The sequence below is a fragment of the Aedes aegypti genome, chromosome 3, assembly GCF_002204515.2.
Source record: "Aedes aegypti strain LVP_AGWG chromosome 3, AaegL5.0 Primary Assembly, whole genome shotgun sequence".
NCBI classification, from domain to species: Eukaryota; Metazoa; Arthropoda; class Insecta; order Diptera; family Culicidae; genus Aedes; species Aedes aegypti.
The window spans coordinates 63,997,442-64,016,303 of NC_035109.1; the positions used below are offsets into that span (position 1 = coordinate 63,997,442).

At 38.8% G+C, this 18,862-nt stretch overlaps 1 protein-coding gene across 1 annotated transcript in view; it reads left to right on the forward strand.

Moving 5' to 3' along the window:
* LOC110677859 (cell death protein hid) overlaps window positions 1–18,862 on the forward strand; it is a 305,227-nt gene that overhangs the window by 230,276 nt on the left and 56,089 nt on the right. Inside the window, exon 2 of the mRNA XM_021849588.1 lies at window positions 6,296–6,605. Coding sequence (XP_021705280.1) covers window positions 6,296–6,605 — 310 coding nt within the window. The remainder of the gene's footprint in view (window positions 1–6,295; window positions 6,606–18,862) is intronic.

Consider the following 18,862-nt stretch of genomic DNA (forward strand, 5'->3'; position numbering starts at 1 on the left):
AAGTGCAGTCCCATCACTGGAACGTACAACAAGCTACAATTCATCCATTCGTTATTTATTTCAATGGAAGTACGCAAATTGAACATTTTAGTTTTATTGTAATTTCCGAAGATTTAAGACACGACTCAGTATCTGTAAATTTGTTCATTGCCAAAATGATTAACGTTTTACGCGTTGATAAGGATAAAGAAATCAGAAAGATATATTTCATGTCTGATGGAGCAGCATCGCAGTACAAAAACCGTAAGAATTTTTCGAGCCTATGTCAATTTAAATCAAAGTACGGAATTGATGCAGAATGGCATTTCTTTGCTACGTCACATGGCAAAGGTCCTTGTGAAGCTATTGGAGGAATTATAAAGCGTATGGCCACAAGAGCAAGTTTAGCCAAAGAACGTGAGCATCCAATTAAAACTGCAAAAGAACTATTTGATTGGGCGAATCGCAGAAAAGAAGAAGATTTAACAAAATTATCATTTTGTTTTACTACTACTGAAGAGTACGAATTAACGGCATCAGAGCTCAGCGAGCAATATAATAACGCGAAAACGATCCAAGGAACCCAAAAATTTCACTGTTTCATTCCATTGTCAGAAAATAAAATTAAAGCAAAACTATACTCGAACTGTACTGATAATGATGCAAAAGTGTTCGATATTGTAAAAAAATTGAATAACAATAAATAAATAAATGAGTATTAATAAAATGTTTTCATGATCTCATAACGCATACCCAAATCCAAAACTTTTAAAGTTTATATATAACATTTAGAAACTCATCGATCATACTCTAAAAAAAATATCCTGGTAAAAAAAAAATATTTTCGTGTAATCTGTTAATTCATTTTAATTTATACATATATACAGTGCTGTTCTGAATAATAGCAGCGCATGTCGATTTTCATACAAAATGCTCAACTTTGACATGCTGTTGTTTTGTTCCCTTTCAAGCAATCGAGTTGAAATTTTTTCCACAGAACTACAAATATGCCCAATTTTGTAAACACAAAATTTCAAAATTTTCTAAGCCCCTGCCGGAAAGTGAGATACTAGGTGAAATTGTTCGAAAAAATAGCAGTTTTAAAAATTTGAATTTCGGCTTGACATTATAGTTTTAAATTGTATATCACTTGCCATTGGAACAATCTCCTCCTACTTATCAAACCTACACCTAAACCGAAAATGTTTAAAATATTTGTAGAAGAAAAATTTTAAAATGAAAAACTGCTATTTTTTCGAAAATTTTCACCTAGTGTCTCACTTTTCGGCAGGGACTCAGAAAAAACTGAAATTTTGTAGTTACAAAATTGATTATATTTGTAGTTCTGTGGAGAAAATTTTAGCTCGATTGCTTGAAAGGGAACAAAACTACAGCATGTCAAAGTTGAGCATTTTGTATGAAAATCGACATGCGCTGCTATTATTCAGAACAGCACTGTACATATACATATAATATTTATACATATAGAATACATAATACTAATGAATACATGAAAACGACTTGTTTAATTCACGCAAGGCCCTTAACAATAAAATCAGCAACAAACTGCGGTTCCCGTAATAATTTACACCGAAAAAAAATTTTTTTTTCTACTAAATGTGAAAATTGTGACATGTTTGAAATGTCATAACTTTTTTGTTTATTGGTTTACCATCACCAAATTTTTATGGTAGATAGCTAATATAATGGACCGTTTTTCCTCAAAAAATTACGTTGGTATTCCGATAGGGTTTTGAGATATTTGAGTTTTTGTGTCAAAAATTATGTTTTTTAATGCAAAAAAATTTTTTTTTACTGTGTGTATTTTTTTTGGAATCTTTATTTAGTTGTCTAACTTTGTTTCTTTAGTTGTCTAACAATCGAACGAACCGTTTTTGCTGTGCAGCTTTTTGAATATTTTTGAATCATTTTCACATACACCCTTTTAAAAAGTTAGTCGTGACTCAACTTGAAGATTTGATATCGGAAAATGACAATTTAGATGGAACTGGAAAACTGTGCAAAGTTTCAGCTCAATAGAAAAAAATGAATTAAAAAATTTACCAAATTTTGGTGCTGTTGCTTGGAATCACTCAAATGTAGTAATGTATGCTACAAATGATCACAAAAGTATTGACAGTGGTCTAGAGTTCTATAGTTTGGTCAATAGTGCATTACTCAGCAATTGAAGTTTATGTTCTGGGGCAGTTCAAAATTAGACGGAATAGCCGAGGAGGTGGGGCCAAGATAGCCGTAGCGGTAAACGCGCAGCTATTCAGCAAGACCAAGCTGAGGGTCGTGGGTTCGAATCCCATCGGTCGAGGATCTTTTCGGGTTGGAAATTTTCTCGACTTCCCAGGGCATAAAGTATCTTCGTACCTGCCACACGATATACGCATGCAAAAATGGTCATTGGCACAATAAGCTCTCAGTTAATAACTGTGGAAGTGCTCATAAGAACACTAAGCTGAGAAGCAGGCTCTGTCCCAATGGGGACGTAATGCCAGGAAGAAGAAGAAGAAGCCGAGGAGGTAGCTTCTTCTTGGCATTACGTTCCCGCTGGGACAGAGCCTGCTTCTCAGCTTAGTGTTCAATAAGCACTTCCACAGTCATTAACTGAGAGCTTTCTTTGACAAAGTTGCCATTTTCGCATTCGTATTTCTTGTGGCAGGACGATCATACTCTATGCCCAGGGAAGTCAAGGAAATTTCCATTACGAAGAGATCCTGGACCTACCGGGAATGGATTCCAGACACCTTCAGCATGGCTTTGCTTTGTAGCCGCGGACTCTAACCACTCGGCTAAAGACGGCCCAAGGTAGCTAGTTGAGTCATAACAATATTTTATGAATAAAAATAATGACACGAAAATTGCTCCGTAATGCCTTACAGCGCTTGAGCCTTTGAAAAAATATTCAATTGTGAAAGACTTTGGCGACATGTAAGTGCAATGTGTCATTAAAAACATTTGTACATGCTTAACGGAAAGCCTGCTTAAAAAAATGCCTAATTAATCTATTGGAAATAAGGGTTTTCAATGATTACGCTTCCAAAAGGACGTAACTCCAAATTTCGTCTTTTTTCTCATCCAAAACTCCACCAAGAGGTTACAAATAACTAAATAAACCAACTTTGATTCAAATTTTGATGGTATATTGCATCTGATAATCACGGCCAATGGAAACCCGTTTAAATATTTCAGATTACCTTTGAATTAGTGGTCTTATACAATCAAAAGGGCGTAACTTCAAAACGATTTTTTTTTTCCGGACATGCAGTTTAGCTATAGAAAACGACTGGTGAGCGCAGATTTGATGGAGATTTTTTTCTGATAATAACGGTCAGGGGAGCACCGTGAGAATAACTCTTTTATTACCAGATATGGTCATATAATAGTTATTCTGCCTCAATTATAACATGTGTGCTACTCGGGTGACGCGATCAATAGATCAAACACTATAAACGATCGTCGCCCGCCCCCGCAGGAACAAGCGTCAAGGTCGAAGGGTCAAACAGAACTCCGAAAAGATTGGGCAAATCTAATATATAATAAGTTGAAAGAACCTTCTATCTTGTTTTCTGGTTCCCGTTCTAATGTATTACGGAGTAGAGGTACATCCAATATCCAATATTGGACATCGTCGAAAAATGGAGAAATCGTGGTCTAATTAATACAGTAAATAAATGTTTGTATAGAAAAGCACATTCTTGTTATATGCATGCCTTTTTGAAAGAGTAGAGATGTTGACGTATACGTTAAATTGACGTATTGCACTTGATTGAACTTGATATAAATAAGGACCTTAAATATGAAACAAATATTTGGCCTTCCTTTCTTGACCAAATTTCAAAGGTGGCCGTATTCAATCTTGCAACGTTCCTTCTTTTAATGTGTACATCATTGAATTGTTTTAATTAAAATCATCAGCAATATTCATTCACAAAAGTAAAGTACAATCTGAAGAATATCTTGTTAAATACGTAAGTATTTATATTATGGGAGCGGTTAGAGTTCGCGGCTATAAAGCGACGCCATGCTCAAGGTGTCTGGGTTCGATTCTCTGTCGGTCCAGGATTTTTTTGTAATAGAAATTTCTTTGACTTCCCTGGGCATAGAGTATCATCGTACCTGCCACACGATATACGAATGCGAAAATGGCAACTTTGGCAAAGAAAGCTCTCAATTAATGACTGTGGAAGTGCTCTTAGAAGACTAAGCTGAGAAGCAGGCTTTGTCCCAGTGAGGACTTCATGCCAAGAAGAAGAAGAAGAAGAAGAAGAAGTTATATTTCCAAATTTATTTCTGCACGTTACTAAAATGATAATATGTATCAAAAATGGGTAACAAGATCGCAGAAAACCAATAATTTTGAGATCATGAATTTATCGTCTAAGGTTTGCATTTCTGAGGGATCTCTGTCTTTATAGGTCATTATCATGCCAAATAAGACAGGAAACTAAGTCAAATTGAGTTCTGAGAAAAATCGCGCTTGGTTCAATAATTTTCCTACATCATTATCGCATTTCTTATTTCTAAAATGCTTGAATGAAGCGAGAAATGTCACAGTGATTCAGTAGTTCAAACATTCATTCAATAATACGTCGCCGCTCCTGTACTGTATTCCCTTCGCTCCACCGACGACTCAAAGCAACGTGATGTTGTTGCAACAATCTTCACATTTGCACGCTTGAATCGATTCCCCGCTTGAGGCGCATCCCCCTGATCCTTCATTATATCAGAATCCTATATCATGAGAGCGCTGACATCTGGCAAGGATCCTTTATCTCCATCTCTCAAACATCGCACCCTACGGCTCATCAAGATCTGGATTGATGACTGATGTCCGACTGTATGGACTAAGATTACGTTTAGTTCCTTCTCCCCGAACCACACTGTATTCCATAATCGACCGAATGACAGATGAGAATTTTAATTGCCCCTACAAACGGGTGTTGTTGTGCTCTCGGACTTATTTAGCGGAACCGCTTTGTTGTAATAAGTAGAAAAAAAAACTGCAAACGTACACGGTGGTCGACCCCCGATAAGGACAATCCGGGATCAATTGTGCAACAAATTAACGACGACGACGGTTCAATTCGATGAATTAGAGGTTTAGTCATTCATTAGAGTAGCTGCTCACATCAAAGAGCTTGGTCCGCTAATGAGCTGGACCAACCCTCGAGGGAATCCATCATGGCTGTGCAGTAAGGATTCATGTGAGGACTGTATCGCAAAGTAATTAGCAATATACAAATTGCTGGTTCCCTAAGCTTAATTTATTTTCTTGTACTGAAATTTTTGGAAAGCTGCAATATTAAATATAATTTAAGATGTGGTAATAAGTAAGCGCTAAATTATAGTTTAACCAACCGAGACCAAAACAGAACCAGAAAAATGGACTGGAGTATCTGGCGAGTATCTGAATTTTGTTCCTTAAAAACCATAAACAGTTGGGGAGATTGACCCAACTTTTCTCAACCAGATAAATATATTGCTTATTACTTTTCGATACAGCCCTTAGAGGAGTGACCGCTTACCTGAAGGATGTTTGTTCTAACTCACTGTAATCAAGACGTTGCCAGAATAATTACTTCGGGTGTGCGATGCTATTAGTAATTCATGCTCATCAAATAGGACCGGTGACCATGCACCTCCACCAAGTCATGCTGACTGGCTGACGTGAGACATTCCCTCTATGTAGCAACATTAAATACGTTCGGTTGCATTGAATGAATAGATGCTGAAGTGCAAATGCACACAGTGTAATTAGTAGTAGCGCGAGTTGCAAACAAAATCCCTTAGTATCTGCCCTATAATTATATAGCTTCCAGCAACACATTCGGTCGGAACGTGAGCTAGGACGAGGACAACACCAGGCTCATTTGCAGCTCTGGAAAAATATAAATTGATTAACTTGCGGTAGGGAGCAGCTCGTTTCGTGCGGTGATTGTTTTACAAGCCCGATTACAAGACCCTGGAACAGCGAAACAATGTGTCCGTACATGATGTAAATATCATCCCAGTTCGGATGCACTTGAATTCTTCGGCATTTGGCATTCGCTCTTCATGGCAAATTATTCATCGCCAACGAATTCCCCGAGGAATTTCTTCCACCGAGGAATGCCACCTATTTCCTTATGCATCCGAAACGTTCTACTGGCCACTCGGCGAGAGAGCTCATTAGGACAGTGCGGCGGAATGCCGTGTTCGTTAACAAAGCAACATTCCAGCTCTGACTCATATCAAAGCCCAACCGGCGATTCCCGTAAAGCAAACTTTTAACCTTTTGTTCTGTGTGTCTCTCTTGTGCTTTCAGATACCCCCTCGACGCCGATCTCGCAGTCACCGCAAAGCTCGTCCTGCAGTCCATTCACCACTGGGTATTACAACAGCGGAGGAGGTGGAGGAAGTGCTGGATTCGTCAACACCGGCACCACAAGCCAGGTGTTCTTCCCGCAGACCCCCAACGGAGTGTACCGTCCGAGCGGAGTCGGAAGTTTTGGAACTACGGGAGTGTTCTTTGGGCAGCCTCCGACCCCGAGTCCCAGTGGAAGTAGTAGCCACAGCAGCCAACACAGTGCCAACAGTCCGGAAACGCCGGCCTGCTCGTCGGCGCCACCAATTTTGTAAGTCCCTTTACACTATGGGCCAGGGACGCAATCTGGCGGGACAAAATTTATAACTCGGTAATGAAGTGTTTCCGGTATTTGGTGTCTTCGGCAAAGTTTTTTGTAACAACGAGGACCTTCTACTGACATAAACGGATAGTTCGTAAATCGTCCGCATAGGTGGCGCCACAATCTAACTTTTTACTCTGACGTTCTAGAGACTTGGCATGTTCGGCATTTTGATAAAATAAACAACTCTTTCGAAGACGTCAAAATTCCACAGCCTACTGTTTTCGAGTTATTGGCGAAATTAGAGAAAATTAGTGAAAAAACGATTTGTTTTACCGAATTTGACATTTTTCCTAAGAACCATGTCATATAATATTTTTTGCTGATAAATATACAACGAATGGTGGAAAAAAAATTATAATACGACGCATAAAACCTAAGAAATTATTAAAAAACTTGAAAAATAGAGCAATTTTTGAACCTCAATATCTCCAAAAGCGGAAAAAATCGCAAGCACAAATTTTCAGGCAACATAGAGCAATACTTGATGAAACGGATGTCAAAATTCCAGAAAGGTATATTTTGGTGATTTTGAGATTTTTTAATTTTTTTACGGTTTCCTTTCCATTACGCGATTAATATTTTCATGGCAAATATTTAAATGTATTTTTAAATTATCGGAAAAATATATTTTATTATTTCATGAAATTATTATATCTGCTCACAGCACAAGCTGGCTTTGCATTTCATCTCGAATTCGTTGTCACAGTTTTCCGGAAGCTCAAAATTTAAGCAAATCCGGTGATTTAAGGTTAAACAACCTAACAGTTCTCAAAATCGAAGGAATCTCCAAATTGATACCTTTGATCTGTATCCTTTTTTTCGAAATATCCAAGAATCAAGCTTTTAAACAAATCTACAAGCTCCGGACAAGAGATCGTGCGCTCTGAAATTTTAGTATTTAGAGATATCGACATGAATATGCTTTAAAATTTGATTTTTCCGTGTTAAAAGTAACACATTCACAAAATAAATTGCTCAGCTCGAACCATGATGACAACAATTAACTGACACATGATCAAGTCTTTCATGGCATGCTAAATCATTTGAATTATTGAAGAAAAACAATTATGTACCCAGTTTTAATCTACACTTCCATCTACATTACTAGTAGAAGCATTAACCTAAGAATGCTAATGTCGCTGCTGTTCGTGTTACCAACATCTAGTTTGCCACGAACTGACAGCGTGAGTACCGGGCATCAAAGTGTCAAATTAATTATAAAAACCAAAACAACCACATGGTATTGAACAAACAATGAAAAATTATAATTTAAGGTAATAAAAATTAAAATCAGTGTTGGTCCAACAGTGCCACTAGCGTTCTACTACTAATATTTCTATTACATTACTCGATATCAACTCAAGAAACTGCTCTTAAACTGAATTTCATGGCTACTATGATGGCTTTTTCAAACAGTTTTCTGAAAGTTTTTGTTCCACGACTCGTTATTTCTTGAAGTCGATCGTCCCTTCAGATTCCTCATGGAAATGAACTGTATTTGAGAAAAAGTATAATCATTGTAAAAAAATGATAGATCTCAAAAACACCAAAATATACCTCTCTGGAATTTTGACATCCGTTTCATCAAGTATTGCTCTATGTTGCCTGAAAATTTGAGCTTGCGATTTTTCACGCTTTTTGAGATGTTAAGGTTCACAAATTGCTCTATTTTTCAGGTTTTTTTCATTATTTCTTAATTTTTATGCGTCGTATTATCAAAAATTTTCCACCAGAGCTTGCGTTCGTTGTATATGTATCAGCAAAAAATATTATATGACATGGTTCTTAGGAAAAATGCCAAATTCGGTAAAACAAATCGTTTTTTCACTAATTTTCTCTAATTTCGCCAATAACTCGAAAACAGTAGGCTGTGGAATTTTGACGTCTTCGAGAGATTTGTTTATTTTATCAAAATGAACAACTTTGCAGAACATGCCAAGTCACTTGAACGTCAGAGTAAAAAGTTAGATTGTGACACCACCTATGCGGACGATTTATGAACTATCCGTTTATGTCAGTAGATGGTTCTCGTTGTAACAAAAAACTTTGCCGAAGACACCAAATACCGGAAACGCTTCGTTACCGAGTTATTAATTTTGTCCCGCCAGATTGCGTCCCTGTCCCATAGTGCAGTGGTTTTCAACTTATTTTTGTGAATTTTTATCTCAAAACTGGTTTTAACTCAAAACTTCATTTTTTTAAATAATTCTAACAATTTCATGTCCTAAATATTCATCTGAAGGGGGGTTGGTGGGCTTCGTGGCCATGCGGTTAGTGTTACCAAGCATTTAGCCGCATCGGATCAAGGAGTGTGGGTTCGATTCCCGCTTCAGTCCGGAAAACTTTTCGTCAGGAAGGTTTTTCGACTGTGCCACTGGTCGTTGCATGCTAATCCGTTGTCTAGTGTGGTGCTTCCTTCAAAGGGCAAATCGTCCACTGGAAGCATTAACGTGTCGGTGTCTTTCTTAAAACACTTAATATTTAGCTAAATATTTGGAGGAATCGCATTAAATTTTCCAGTTAAGGTGAAAATGAATCGTAGCCAAACCTCAAATTTTCAAGAGCACGAATCTGGAGAACCGAACATCCGTTCAGGCTGAAAACTTAATCGATTGGTCACTAGCTGGTGGTGACTAATCGATTAAGTTTTCAGCTCAAACGGGTGTTCGGTTCTCCAGATCCGTGCTCTTGAAAATTTGAATTTTGGCTTCGATTCATCTTCACCTTAAGGACTGCTTTTTTATAAAGTGGACACTTTGTTTATGCTATATATTTTTTATTTATTGATAAAGTCGTAATCGGTTTTTTGTGTATCGTTCAACTATTATTCTACAATGCTATGAAAATATAAGATCTTATAAAATGCTTTTGGTTGAAGAGCTAAAAAGTTTTTCCAAAAACTCCTAAGAAAAGCTGTCCGTCAAAGTTTAACATTATTTTTCGCAAAACAAAAACCCTAATTATTATTGACAAATTGTATGTTTGTATCCTTTACTATTCTACTATAGCTAATAGCTTTAAAAAAATCAATCATATTCCACCTTTCCTTGAAATTAGGTAACTTTGGTGATTTACCCATTTCTGGCCAAATATGCTGATACACCACACTTTCTCACTCCCAGCTAAAAAGAAAAGATAAAAGCGTGTTCAAAACTAGTTTGGATTACTAAACAAACCATATTTGTATAAACGAGAGCTAAATCGTGAGCTTAAACCACATCCTTAAGTATACATTTTACTCTTTATGGTAGTTTTACTAAAAAAATCTCATACTTTTAAAATTATGTACGCAAATTTATCGATCTACAGCAAATTGTAAACGGTTTTCTCCGAATATTTCAATTGGTAATCTCAGAATAACATATTATGAAAATAGTATGTTGAAAATGAAATTTTATTACAGCAGTGTTGCCAGTTTTGAAGATTGTCAATGTACTTAGAAAGGTCTTCTAAGAATAAAGCAAATAAGTAACTCTCTGAAAGCGTAAGTTTTTTTTTCATATTAATACTATATTAGCACTTCCGTCAGGACGTATTTTTAACCAAAAAATTCTACTCATATCAGCTTCCTACAAATTTAAAATATTTATATCTAAAAAATATAGGGGGAAAATGATTTTATTATGTCTGTAAAATTGTTGCTCAAAAATAACATGATTATTTCCATCAGGTTTCTGATTGATGATGCTTTCGAAGAACAAGCCTTTTTTGGAAATAAAAAATATAAATTGTCGAATTTTCCAGCCAATTTCTAACAATCACTGATTTTGATAACCTAAAAAAATCGACCGTTCTAATCGTTGTTCCATATTCGTGTGAAATTTAATTATTTTGGAGAATTTTTATTATCACAACATTGTTCAATACTAGTCGAACGATGTACAGCAAACCGATTGAAATTTCATTGATAAATTTAAAAGATACAGCATGCACAAGGTGTCCACTTTATAAAATGAAGAGTCCTTAGTACTTTACTAGAAGTATTGTAACAATTATAAAGCAACTCCTAGTTAGACCTGCGCGCTGAAATATTTTAACCAGCGGCGGCGTGAAGGCATTTTTGTACTGGCGGCGGTGGCATCATCGACGTCACTCCGTTAACAAGTTTCGGCGGCGGCGACGGCGGCGTACATCGGCGTGGAGAAAATTAGATATCAAAATGTTTAAAAATCGTATTTTTTTTTCGGCGTTAAGTTGCTACTGAGACACAGCCTACTTCATAGCTTAGTTTTCCACAAAAACTTCCTCAGTTATTATATGAAAGCTTTCTTTGCCAAAGTTGCCATTTTACGATGATACTATTCGATCCTGAACTGGCCAGGGATCGACTCATACACATTCAGCGTGGTTTTTTTGTAACCGCCGACATTACCATTAGACTAAGGAAGGCCTGAGAGACTCTATTTACTGAAATGTCAATAAATTACGAAAAAAGCCCTCGAGCGGTGGAATTCGAACTTACAAACCAACACCCAAGATCATGCTGAATATTTTTGCGTTTAGCGCTAGGGAATAAGAACTACAATAAAAACGATGGAACAGTTGATACACCATCACAACAATTCAAATATGAGGGATTCCACGGAGGCATGCAAGTCGATTCTGATCGACCATTTCAGAAATATCTGAAACTTTGCACAGTTTTTCAGTTCCATCTAAATCGTCATTTTCCGATACCAAATCTTCAAGTTGAGTCACGATTAACTTTTCAAAAGGGTGTATGTGAAAATCAAAAATATTCAAAAAGCTGCACAGCAAAAACGGTTCGTTCGATTGTTAGACAACTCAAGAAACAAAGTTAGACAACTAAATAAAGATTCCAAAAAAATACACACAGTAAAAAAAATTTTTTTTTTTGCATTAAAAAACATCATTTTTGTCACAAAAACTCAAAAATCTCAAAACCCTATCGGAATACCAACGTAATTTTTTGAGGGAAAACGGTCCATTATATTAGCTATCTACCATAAAAATTTGGTGATGGTAAGCCAATAAACAAAAAAGTTATGACATTTCAAATATTTCACAAATTTGACACTTAGTGATTTTTTTTTTCATTGTTAATTTTTTTAGGACCGCAGTTTGTTGCTGAATTTTTTTGTTAAGGGTACCACATGAGGTTAACAGGTTGTTTTCATGATATTTTATTTAATTATTCATAACTATTATAATATCTATTAGAAAGTTAGACGCGATCCAGTGTTGTGATCTAAAGTCTTGATAGTGTCATATTTTTTATTGTACGTAACTGAAGAAAAATTCTCTCAATAGTGTTGAAACCTTTTGATAAAAGAAACCTATAAGAAATCTAATATTGAAGACAAAAGCTACAAAAAAGTTTTCTATACAGGTATACGACTAGTTTGCCTGCAAAAAGTTTACCTCGTAGAGAACAAGGCGGGTCTATACCCAGGTGATCTAGTATACGTAAAGCAGGTCGGTTTTCTCGGCGCTGGTTTTCTCCACAAAGTTAAAATCTGATTACACCTGGGTATAGACCCGCCTTGGTAGAGAATAGACTTTGTTAATCATATTTGGGAGAAAGCGAGTAACTTCAACAACATCAAAAACATGATAGGTACATACCATGAACATACTCACGAAAAAGCTAAAAATATACTACCACTATGGTTATAAAAGATTTAATTGTAAAATTTTTCTTCAGTGAAGCAAACGACACCAAACTAGTTAGTAAAAACTTAAAAGTGATTTTGTTTATTAAAATCTAACGAGCAACATGAGTAGTCGCTTTCTCAACTGTTGCAGGCCGTTTGCAGAAAAAAAGTGTTCGAATGAGCTACGAAATCTCACCGAAAGCACCATAGATAAACTGAAAGCGGCTGGTTATGCTCCAATGTCTACATTGAATACAAATTTACGCATTTGTACGTCCTGCCGTTTAAACGTTGACAAACGGGCAATCTGTACATCATCGGTGGATCAGGTTGCAGGAAGTTCGAAAACAACAACAACTGAGGAATTACTAGATGCACCGACAACAACTGAGAAGTTACCAGAAGTACCAAGTGCAGATAGTCTTGCCACGGTACCATCAGCGACATCTGTTTCAACAAATCAATCAGAAGATGAATGCATCGAACGCTTCAACGAAGGGATAGCTGGAATAAAAGTGACTCCGATTAAATGGACGAAGATGGGTTACGTCAATTATCCCGAGAAAAAATACCGTGAAATCAACGAAGCTGTACGAAGAAACCTCTTCAAATTAGGACCTGAGGATGTGGAAAATACAGACTACGATGAGGTAATTATGAATATGAAGGAAAGGTTCTCGAATCTAGCCACGACAAGGAAAGAAAAATTATTGATTTTGTCGATGCTGCCAAGCTCGTGGTCTATTCAAGATGTCATTGATGAGTTCAAAACCAATAGAAATACAGCAAAAGAGGCAAAACAATTCAAAAATAACTGTCTTGCAACCAAAAATGCTAGGTCGAGTACTTCATTAACAGATGAGACAAAAGAAAAAATAATTCAATATTTTGAAGACGATGAAGTAAGTAGAGCTATGCCTGGCCAAAAAGATTATGTATCTGTAAAAAAAGATGGAAAGCGTCAAGCAATCCAAAAACGATTAATGATGACTACTTTGAAAGAAGCGTATACACGCTTCAAGGAAATTAACGAAAATATTAAGGTAGGTTTTTCCTCATTGGCAAGCCTTCGTCCAAGGCAATGCAAGCTTCTATCCAATTCAGGAACACATAATGTTTGTGTGTGCACAACACACGAAAATATTAACCTAATCTTACATAGTTTGAAAAGAATCAATTTATCAAAGGATATTAAAATGTTAACTGGTAGTCTTTTGTGTGAAAATACAACATCAAATTGCTATCTACGATCTTGTTCGGATTGTCCAGATTCTTCATCATTGGAAAATACTTTATTCGCTGAGTTTGAAGAAAATTATATTGATCAGTTATCATTTGAGCAATGGGTGACCACGGATAGGTGTGACCTAGAAACTATTGTAAAACCTGTAGATGAGTTTGTGTCATTTTTTTGCTTGAAATTAGAAAGTTTAATTCCTCACGACTTTATTAAAACAGAGCAATCCCGCTTTTTAAAAAATACGAAAAATACATTACAAGATGTTGAATTTTTAGTCATTTGTGATTTTTCTGAAAACTATAGCTTTGTATTGCAAGATGAAGTGCAGTCCCATCACTGGAACGTACAACAAGCTACAATTCATCCATTCGTTATTTATTTCAATGGAAGTACGCAAATTGAACATTTTAGTTTTATTGTAATTTCCGAAGATTTAAGACACGACTCAGTATCTGTAAATTTGTTCATTGCCAAAATGATTAACTTTTTACGCGTTGATAAGGATAAAGAAATCAGAAAGATATATTTCATGTCTGATGGAGCAGCATCGCAGTACAAAAACGTTTTTTTTCGAGCCTATGTCAATTTAAATCAAAGTACGGAATTGATGCAGAATGGCATTTCTTTGCTACGTCACATGGCAAAGGTCCTTGTGATGCTATTGGAGGAACCATAAAGCGCATGGCCACAAGAGCAAGTTTAGCCAAAGAACGTGAGCATCCAATTAAAACTGCAAAAGAACTATTTGATTGGGCGCGGTAAATGGCTGGGCATGGCGTACCATTGGTACCTCGCGTACCTGCAGGAATAAAATAGACCCCTTTGTGCGGTCCTTAGCCTCTTGCCCAGCAACTCCTATCCCTACCTCCTCGTGGTACTGGCCGGGGTACGAGTAACCTTGGGGAAGATCGGGTAACCAACCCCCGGTGGGAACTTTGGTCGTATGCTGACAGGGAAGGGGGGGTTTGCTTTTGCAAACCTGGAGCGTCTGTACTCCACGTTAGGAGCGGCTCACAACAGCGTCTGTTCCCCATGTCAGGGGCGGCTGATCATCGTCCGAGTGCCAGAGAAGGACTCTAAGCTAAACTGCGCACTATGGCCCTCCGAACATTTAGGGGGAATGGTCCTCCGGAAATCTAGGGGGTTGGTGTCAGGCCCTGCAAGCCAACCGTAAAAACACATCAGCACAGGAACGTCAACGAGAGAATACGGACCGGAACAATCGGCAAAGACCACAGCGACGAAAATGGACTAGCGATTGGAAACTCGGTACGTGGAACTGCAAATCTCTCAACTTCATTGGAAGTACTCGCATACTCTCCGATGTACTGAAGACCCGCGGTTTCGACATCGTAGCGCTGCAGGAGGTGTGCTGGACAGGAGCATTGGTGCGAACGTTTAGAGGTAATCATACCATCTACCAGAGCTGCGGCAACACACGCGAGCTGGGAACAGCTTTCATAGTGATGGGTGATATGCAAAGGCGCGTGATCGGGTGGTGGCCGATCAATGAACGAATGTGCAAGTTAAGAATCAAAGGCCGATTCTTTAACTTCAGCATAATCAACGTGCATAGCCCACACTCCGGAAGCACTGATGATGACAAGGACGCATTTTACGCGCAGCTCGAACGCGAGTACGACCGCTGCCCAAGCCACGACGTCAAGATCATCATAGGAGATTTGAACGCTCAGGTTGGCCAGGAGGAGGAGTTCAGACCGACGATTGGAAAGTTCAGCGCCCACCGGCTGACGAACGAGAACGGCCTACGACTGATAGATTTTGCCGCCTCCAAGAACATGGCCATTCGTAGCACCTATTTCCAGCACAGCCTCCCGTATCGGTACACCTGGAGATCACCTCAGCAGACAGAATCGCAAATCGACCACGTTTTGATCGATGGACGGCACTTCTCCGACATAACCGACGTCAGAACCTATCGTGGCGCCAACATTGACTCCGACCACTACCTGGTGATGGTGAAACTGCGCCCAAAACTATCCGTCATCAACAATGTACGGTACCGACGCCCGCCCCGGTACAATCTCGAGCGGCTGAAACAACCGGATGTCGCCAATGCGTACGCGCAGCATCTTGAGGCAGCGTTGCCGGATGAGGGCGAGCTCGATAGGGCCCCTCTTGAGGACTGCTGGAGGACAGTCAAAGCAGCCATTAACGACGCTGCCGAAAGCGTTGTCGGATATGTGGAACGGAGCTCAAGAAACGATTGGTTCGACGAGGAGTGCCAGGAGGTTTTAGAGGAGAAGAATGCAGCGCGGGCTGCATTGCTGCAGCATGGTACGCGGCAAAACGTGGAACGATACAGACAGAAGCGGAAACAGCAAACCCGCCTATTCCGGGACAAAAAGCGCCGCCTGGAAGAGGTGGAATGCCAAGAGATGGAGTTGCTGTACCGTTCTCAAGAAACGCGGAAGTTCTATCAGAAGCTCAACACATCCCGCAAAGGCTTCGTGCCGCGAGCTGAGATGTGCCGGGATAAGGATGGGAGCATCTTGACGGACGGACGCGAGGTGATCGAAAGGTGGAAGCAGCACTACGATGAACACCTGAATGGCGCAGAGAACACAGGCACAGAAGGTCAGGACAGCGAAGGCGATGGCTACGTCAGCACAGCGGACAGCGGAAATCAACCAGCTCCCACGATGGGGGAAGTTAAGGATGCCATTCAACAGCTCAAGAACAACAAAGCCGCTGGCAAGGATGGTATCGGAGCCGAACTCATCAAGATGGGCCCGGACAGGTTGGCCGCTTGTCTGCATCGGCTGATAGTCAGAATCTGGGAAACGGAACAGCTACCGGAGGAGTGGAAGCAAGGCGTTATATGCCCTATCTACAAAAAGGGCGACAAACTGGAGTGTGAAAATTATCGTGCAATCACCATCCTAAACGCCGCCTATAAAGTGCTATCCCAGATTCTCTACCGTCGTCTATCACCTATAGCAAACGAGTTCGTGGGAAGTTATCAAGCAGGTTTCATCGACGGCCGCTCGACAACGGACCAGATCTTTTCTGTGCGGCAAATCCTCCAGAAATGCCGTGAGTACCAGGTCCCTACGCACCATTTGTTCATCGATTTCAAGGCGGCATACGATAGTATCGACCGCATAGAGCTATGGAAAATCATGGACGAGAACAGCTTTCCCGGGAAGCTCACAAGATTGATCAGAGCAACGATGAACGGTGTGCAAAACTGCGTGAAGATCTCTGGCGAACACTCCAGTTCGTTCGAGTCTCGGCGGGGACTACGACAGGGCGACGGACTTTCGTGCCTGTTGTTCAATATTGCGCTTGAAGGTGTCATGCGGAGAGCCGGACTTAACAGTCGAGGCACGATTTTTACGAGATCCGGACAATTTGTTTGCTTCGCGGACGACATGGATATTATTGGGAGAAAATTTGAAACGGTGGCAGATTTGTTCACCCGCCTGAAACGCGAAGCAACAAGAGTCGGGCTAATGGTGAATGCGTCGAAAACAAAGTACATGCTGGTTGGCGGAACTGAGCGCGACAGGGCCCGCCTAGGAAGCAGTGTTACGATAGACGGGGATACCTTCGAGGTGGTGGACGAGTTCGTCTACCTTGGATCCTTGCTGACGGCTGACAACAATGTTAGTCGGGAAATACGAAGGCGCATCATCAGCGGAAGTCGTGCCTACTATGGGCTCCAGAAGAAACTGCGGTCAAGAAAGATTCACCCCCGCACCAAATGCACGATGTACAAAACGCTCATAAGACCGGTAGTCCTCTATGGGCATGAGGCGTAGACTATGCTCGAGGAGGACTTGCAAGCTCTTGGGGTTTTCGAACGCCGAGTGCTAAGGACGATCTTCGGCGGCGTGCAGGAGAACGGCGTGTGGCGGCGAAGGATGAACCACGAACTCGCTCAACTCTACGGCGAACCCAGTATCGTGAAGGTAGCTAAAGCTGGAAGGATACGCTGGGCAGGGCATGTTGCAAGAATGCCGGACAACAACCCTGTAAAGATGGTGTTCGCCACGAATCCGGTCGGAACAAGAAGGCGTGGGGCGCAGCGAGCTAGGTGGATTGACCAGGTACACCAGGACCTGGAGAGCGTGGGTCACAGTCGAGGATGGAGAGAAGCGGCCATGAACCGAGGGAATTGGCGAAATATTGTTGGCGAGGCTTTATCAAGATAATTGATGTAAAGCCAAATAAGTAAGTAAGTAACTATTTGATTGGGCGAATCGCAGAAAAGAAGAAGATTTAACAAAATTATCATTTTGTTTTACTACTACTGAAGAGTACGAATTAACGGCATCAGAGCTCAGCGAGCAATATAATAACGCGAAAACGATCCAAGGAACCCAAAAATTTCACTGTTTCATTCCATTGTCAGAAAATAAAATTAAAGCAAAACTATACTCGAACTGTACTGATAATGATGCAAAAGTGTTCGATATTGTAAAAAAATTGAATAACAATAAATAAATAAATAAGTATTAATAAAATGTTTTCATGATCTCATAACGCATACCCAAATCCAAAACTTTTAAAGTTTATATATAACATTTAGAAACTCATCGATCATACTCTAAAAAAATATCCTGGTAAAAAAAAAAATTATTTTCGTGAAATCTGTTAATTCATTTTAATTTATACATATATACATATACATATAATATTTATACATATACATAATATTTATACATATAATATACATAATACTAATGAATACATGAAAACGACTTGTTTAATTCACGCAAGGCCCTTAACAATAAAATCAGCAACAAACTGCGGTTCCCGTAATAATTTACACCGAAAAAAAAAATTTTCTACTAAATGTGAAAATTGTGACATGTTTGAAATGTCATAACTTTTTTGTTTATTGGTTTACCATCACCAAATTTTTATGGTAGATAGCTAATATAATGGACCTTTTTCCCTCAAAAAATTCCGATAAGGTTTTGATTTTTTTTTTTTATTTTTTTTTATCTTTATTAAGATAAGGTTTTGAGATATTTGAGTTTTTGTGTCAAAAATTATGTTTTTTAATGCAAAAAAAAATTTTTTTTACTGTGTGTATTTTTTTTTGGAATCTATATTTAGTTGTCTAACTTTGTTTCTTTAGTTGTCTAACAATCGAACGAACCGTTTTTGCTGTGCAGCTTTTTGAATATTTTTGAACCATTTTCACATACACCCTTTTGAAAAGTTAGTCGTGACTCAACTTGAAGATTTGATATCGGAAAATGACGATTTAGATGGAACTGGAAAACTGTGCAAAGTTTCAGCTCAATAGAAAAAAATGAATTAAAAAATTTACCAAATTTTGGTGCTGTTGCTTGGAATCACTCATATAACAGTGA